This window comes from Laetiporus sulphureus, assembly GCF_001632365.1.
Source record: "Laetiporus sulphureus 93-53 unplaced genomic scaffold LAESUscaffold_72, whole genome shotgun sequence".
Classification (NCBI taxonomy): domain Eukaryota; kingdom Fungi; phylum Basidiomycota; class Agaricomycetes; order Polyporales; family Laetiporaceae; genus Laetiporus; species Laetiporus sulphureus.
In genome coordinates, this window is record NW_024468581.1 from 115218 (window position 1) to 121083 (window position 5866).

The window sequence follows — 5866 nt, forward strand, 5'->3', positions numbered from 1 at the left end:
TAAATATGAGGATGTCGTCTAGGTAGACTACCACCTTTCCCGTGCGAATTAAGTCTTCGAGGACTGTATTCATCATTGTTTGGAAGGTGCTAGGAGCATTGCAGAAACCGAAGTACATTACAGTGGGTTCGAAGAGGCCACGATGTGTAATGAAGGCGGCTTTCTCTTCATCTCCTTCCCTAATCCTTATGTTGTTGAACCCCCATCTCAGATCAAGCTTCGTAAATATGCTAGCATGTGAGAGTCTGTCGATGAGGTCCGAAATGCGTGGGATTGGGAACTTGTTTTTCTTTGTGACTGCGTTGAGGTTCCTGTAATCTTGTACGAGCCTCAGTGATCCGTCTTTCTTTTTGACGAAGAAGACGGGTGCTGCGGTTGGACTCCTTGATCTCTTGATGTAACCTTTGGCCAACTCTTGGTCTATCCACGTGTCAAGCGAATTTCTTTCCTGTAGGTTCATAAAATATAACTTTGCCGGGCGTGGTAACGATGCCTCTGGAACAAGTTCGATTGGATGATCGTAGGGCTTTCTTGTGGGCATTCATTCCGACTGCTTCTTGGAAAACACATCGCCATACTCATGGAAGTGTTTGGGGACATAGACTGACCAGTAGTCTTTGTCCTGTTCTCCTTTTTGCGGCGCTCTATCCTGATTCCTCTTGGTGTCAAGACCCATAATGAGCGATGCTATGGCTTGTGCATCAGGGTCTTCTGATCATGACACCCATCTAATGAAGCTGTCCATGTCGTTCCAGTTGTCACCTAACTCCTGAGAACCGACAAACTCCATCAGGTCTTCGATGTGGGGGATGTTTGTGTCTTCCAGGTCCTCCTCCTGGATTGCTACCTGTGAGGGTGTGCATCTTTGTGGGCACCGGGTGAAATCGACTGTGAGTTTTCCCCAATCCACTTCGGGATTATGCTCTTTGAGGAAACTCATGCCTAGTATAACGTCTTTATGTCCTATATCGGTGACCAAAAGGCTTTGCCGGCTTGTGTGGTTTCCGATGGTTATATTTAGAAGAACCCTTTTCTTAATGGTTCCACCCTTGTTGTGAGATGCATCTGCATTGTAGACCCTGATCTCCTTTTCAAGTGAGATCGTAGCTAGATTCAACTGATCAACCAGCCATGTGTTGATGTAGCAAGAATATGCTCCTGAATCGAGGAGCGCCTCAGTCTGGACTTCCCTTACTCCCTGTTTGAGGTGAACAGGTAAATCGATCGCGTGTTTTGACGAACCAGTAGATGCGATGTATAAAAAACTTGATACTGGTACATACGAGAGCGAGTAGGTACTATTACAGTGTCTATGGGAACTCTGGCCAGACCTCAGAGAACCCGCCGAAGAAAATCCTCATCATCTTCTACCTCCGTGATCCTAGCTGCTTCGACAGCTGGTTCTGGTTCTGCCTCCTTTTCCTTTTCCTTCACATCTAGCTGGGGATGAAAGCACGGGCTGCTTCGTATCTCGCCTTGCTGTTGTCGGAGATGTCTGAGGCATTGTTTGAAGAAATTGCCCTTGTTGCTTGACCCCGCTTTGGCATTTCGAATTTGCCTTTGTACTTGGGGTCGGGGCATCGCTGTTTAAAAATGAAGGGGTGTTTCCCACATTGTACACACAGCTTCTTCTCCAGCCATCCTTCTTGCTCCTTGGTGAGGGTGGATACTCGATCCACGACCATTGCGTTGGGGACTTTTGGGGCCCGTGGTGCTGATGATGATGTGGCTACTGTTCTGCGCTGTCCTGCTTTGTCAGCTCTGAACTTGGTCTCTAATTGAAGACATAGGTCGAGATATTCCGGCCACGTGATGGGGTCAGAAATTCCTAGGCTGTCTCGTGTGACCATTGCCTGGTGTACGTCCTTGCTTCGGTGTTCAGCGATGTAACCGATGAGTGCAGTGTGCCTAAGTTGGTCTTAGTGGCCCATTGGCGGAACTGTTCTGCAAAGGATACCATTGTGAGATACGTCTTGCCGCAGATATCCTTCAAATGCTGCTGCGCATTCTTGTCCGGGTTGAGGGTCCTGTAGTTTACTTTGAGAATGTCGACGAAGTCTTCCCATGTGCCGAGTGCCTGTCGTGCCACTGCCCTGGTTGCATATTCAGACATGTACATGAACGTGCCACCTTCCAAGTGCAGTAAGGCCGTGGTAATCTTGTGTTCATCGTCATTGATCTCGTTCCACCGCATCCATATACTGAGTTGTTGGAGCCAGTCCTCCAGACTTCCTTTGCCCGAGTAGTGTGGAGGTTCAGCAATTTTGATGCATGGCTTGTGCGATTGGACCGTGCCGGATGTTTGACCTTGCATCGTAGTGATGCCGCTTGCTTTGAGTGAAGCTAGCTCGTGCCGCAGCTTAACGTTAGCTGCCTTGATTTCCATCATTTCTTTGCCCGTGTCGAGCATTGCCACCTGGGTTCCCGTGAGCTCATCATTTAAAACTGCCATATGCGCATCTTGCACAAGGATCCTATCCTTAAGCTTCCCGATCTCTGTCTGGAGAACTGCCTCCTTAAGTCGGTGTTTACTTTTGTTGTTTTGGATCAGCAATTCAAAGGCTTTCTTGTGCTCGTACATCTTGTTTCCGAGCACATTGTAGACCTTGATGATTTCGGTAGTGACTGTGAGCTTCATTGCGATGATTACCCATTCACGTATGTGGTCCGGAACTTCTCCAGGAGCGGACTGTCTGAGAGCATCTTCTAGGTGCTCGAATTGGTGTCCGTCAAACTCCCAGATGGGTGGAACGTAGGCAGGTACAAGTGATGGTGTCAGGGATGCTGGTCCTCCAACTTGTGATGCAGAGTCCTGCAGTCCTAGCACAGGTTCTGGTGAATTGCGCTGTGAGGCGCGTGGGGTACTTCCGTCGTGTGCTGACTCGACATTTGTATGAAGAATGTCATCCATTTGTTGCCTAAACGTGGATGCGTGCACACGATCGGCTGACTCCATTGTGATATAGGTAAACTAATACAAAAAGTGCAAATATCTCACTTTCGAGATGAAGACCAGAGCCTTGGCAATTTCCTGCAGCCTCTCTTCCTTTCCTATCTGCTTGAAACTGATTCCTCCTATCTCCAGACAGACTTTGTTGATGACCTGCTTCTTGACGAATGTATATGTGTGTGTCCCTGTATGTAGGTCGGCGCAGACTTTATCGAGCTCTGTGGCGAGGCTAAAGATGGGTCCTTGGTGCTCGTCCTTGAGACGATATGAGAATGCTCCTAATATGGGTTGGAGCCTGAAGTGGGTAGCATCTACCTGCTTCGTAAGGATCTCGATGTGGATCGTCAACCTGAATCTGGAAGGGAGTGGGCAGATGGGACGTGCGATGGTGTTTGTCTTTATGAAGTTGGGTAGGGGATGAGTTGGAATGGGAGCAATGACAGGGGGAGGAACTGTGTTGGAGGTGATAAGCTCTGGGGGCGGTGCCGGCTTGCGACTACCAGTGGTAAGACGTCCCTTTCTGGGCTTGTAGCGTTCGAGCGGTGGGGTGTGATCACGTGGCTTGTGGATGATTCTGCGCTTTATGATGTGTGTGGTATCTACAACCCTAGCTGCTGCTCGCTGCCTGTCTGTGGACGATGTGCCTAGTGATGCGAGTGTGAGGAGCCTTCCACACTCCTTGTTGGTTTCTTGACGCTTGTAGTGGGCGTCGAGGTCGATCCTGGGAGTGGCCTTGTGCTTTGAGGCTTTGGGCAGCTCAGACTCTTGCTGAGGCTCACGCCGGGTAGAGATCGGATTGGAATGTGTGTCAAAAAAGCCGTGCGCTACGGCTGAAACTGCTTGCACTGAAAATATGTGGCCACTTGTGTTAAACACTAAGCAGGGGTGCAGAAAATGTCAGATTGTTTCTAATGTCACGGTAACACCAGACAAGAGATCAAAGAGACAAAAAGGGACAGTCACGTGGAATGTGCTGCCCTGATCTCCCTGATCCCAAAAGTATCCCCCTAAACCCTATGTAGTGCAAGAGCCTGTTGACTTACTGGTCGATGTGGCAGACGCAGGGAGGGGTGAGAGATATATGAAGGAGCTGATGAGCTCAGTGAGTGCTACAGGTAGTAGACGAGGAGAAATAATCTGAAGTTTCGTCCTCTACATGGCTGGTCTTATATACACGTACAGCGGGCTATCTTACCTAAGCTACCTATCTACAGGTATAAGCAAATGGCCGTACATGGGACAATAGGATGTCCGGAAATAGAACAATAAGTGGGAAGATCGATGGTTGCCACAGTAATGCGTGTGCACATCGTGCCTATCTTGGTTCCCCTTTTGTTCTCCGGTGTGAACATCGTGCCTATCTAGGCTTCTGGCTAAACTAATAGGAAGCGGAAGGCTGATGTATAACAATAGTCCTTGTTCTCTTTGTTCCCAAATGGGTGCCTCTATTGTGTTCTGGAATAGACAGGTCCGACCGTATCATCCACGGGTCTGGACCATAGCATGTGATGTGGACTATCACCTGATCTCTACGCGTTGTATCTGTGGCTGAGTGGCATGAGATATTGGTGAAGCACGTGATCTGTGGCATGAGCAAAGTCACGTGCGAACTTTGTGGCAAAAATCTGTGACAATTACATGGTTGGAAAGGTAGACACTGGCTTGAAAGCTGCATGCAATAAAAGATCAAAACTGGAAAAAAAAATCAGCAGTTTGATCTGACATATATATACACATAGGTCAGGACCTCAGAGAGTCTAACTACAGTGAACTACTGGTATCTATGTGAAAACATCATGCCAGACCCAGTAAGGGGTTGCTGCTGCTTAGTGATCCAGTGAGCCTGGATTAGCCTGGAATGGGCCAATGAGTCGCATGGTGGACAAGTAACCTAATATCACATGATCAGTGGCTGAAGTTGTCAAATATGGTGTGAGCACATGATCAGTGGTTTGCAAAGGGGACTTTGGCAAAGATAGGCTGCTGTGCTCCTGGTTTAAGGAATGTTTTAAGTGGTTTGGAGTGCTGAAAATATCATAATGTGACACTAAACCATGACGCTACCCCTCACCTCAAGGTTCAGACTCTAGATGAACAATGTTTGACATTCAACATCACATCTATCAATGAGAGATACTCTTTCCACAGTGAGCCATATGGACCATGATGTCTCAGATACACATGTAACCAATGTCTCAAACTCTTTTATTTGCAGTTCAGCTTGATGGCTTACCCATGAGCATTATTTCATTAACACATGATAAAGATTACATTTGCTGTCAGTTATTGACCAATGCTTCAGCCCTTATAGAATAAGATCAGGTGAAGGTCCTTCCTTACTTTACCATAACAGAATTTTTCTCACAAAATCATACTAGAAACTGCAATGTATGTCACTTATCACACTGTAGAGGTTACCAATCAGTGCACACCTGCTTATTCCATGGCTCATCTTTAAAAGGTACTGTCATCATTGCTCAATTTGATGTGAACAAAATCTAGAAAAAACAAGTTTCAGGTGCTTTTTACTGAGAATTCTGTCATCTTGAGTTGTTGATGAAATAACATGTATGCAGCACAAAGATCACTCATCTGACATCAACAGTGTTTTGAGGCCATTTTTGATTGCATCATACCAACAGTACAATGATGTTTCATTTGTTTCACAACTTGAAGTTCAGGACTCATGTAGTAAGCATGGACATGTGAGAAGTGCTAAGGGAGTCATGTTCAATGCTTCACACATAACAGCAAAGATCGAGAAGGACTAGAATTCTGAAGAAAGAAGATGAAGAGGCCTGAGCAGGATAAAAAGGGAGCAAAATAAAGAGTAAAGATTGGTGAAAGAGGTGGTGCACACTCTCGTCCTGGCCTGAGTGGAGAATATTATGGCATGAAACTGGGAAGACTCTCAGG

The 5866-nt window shown here is 46.9% G+C and overlaps 1 protein-coding gene across 1 annotated transcript; it reads left to right on the top strand.

Annotated features, from left to right (window-relative positions):
• Positions 1 to 5266: 5266 nt before the first annotated feature.
• Positions 5267 to 5452, top strand: LAESUDRAFT_665212 (uncharacterized protein; the record flags this gene model as incomplete). Its single annotated transcript, XM_040905175.1, has 1 exon — positions 5267 to 5452. A coding segment is annotated over one exon (186 nt), but the record flags the coding sequence as incomplete, so codon positions are not given.
• Positions 5453 to 5866: the final 414 nt, after the last annotated feature.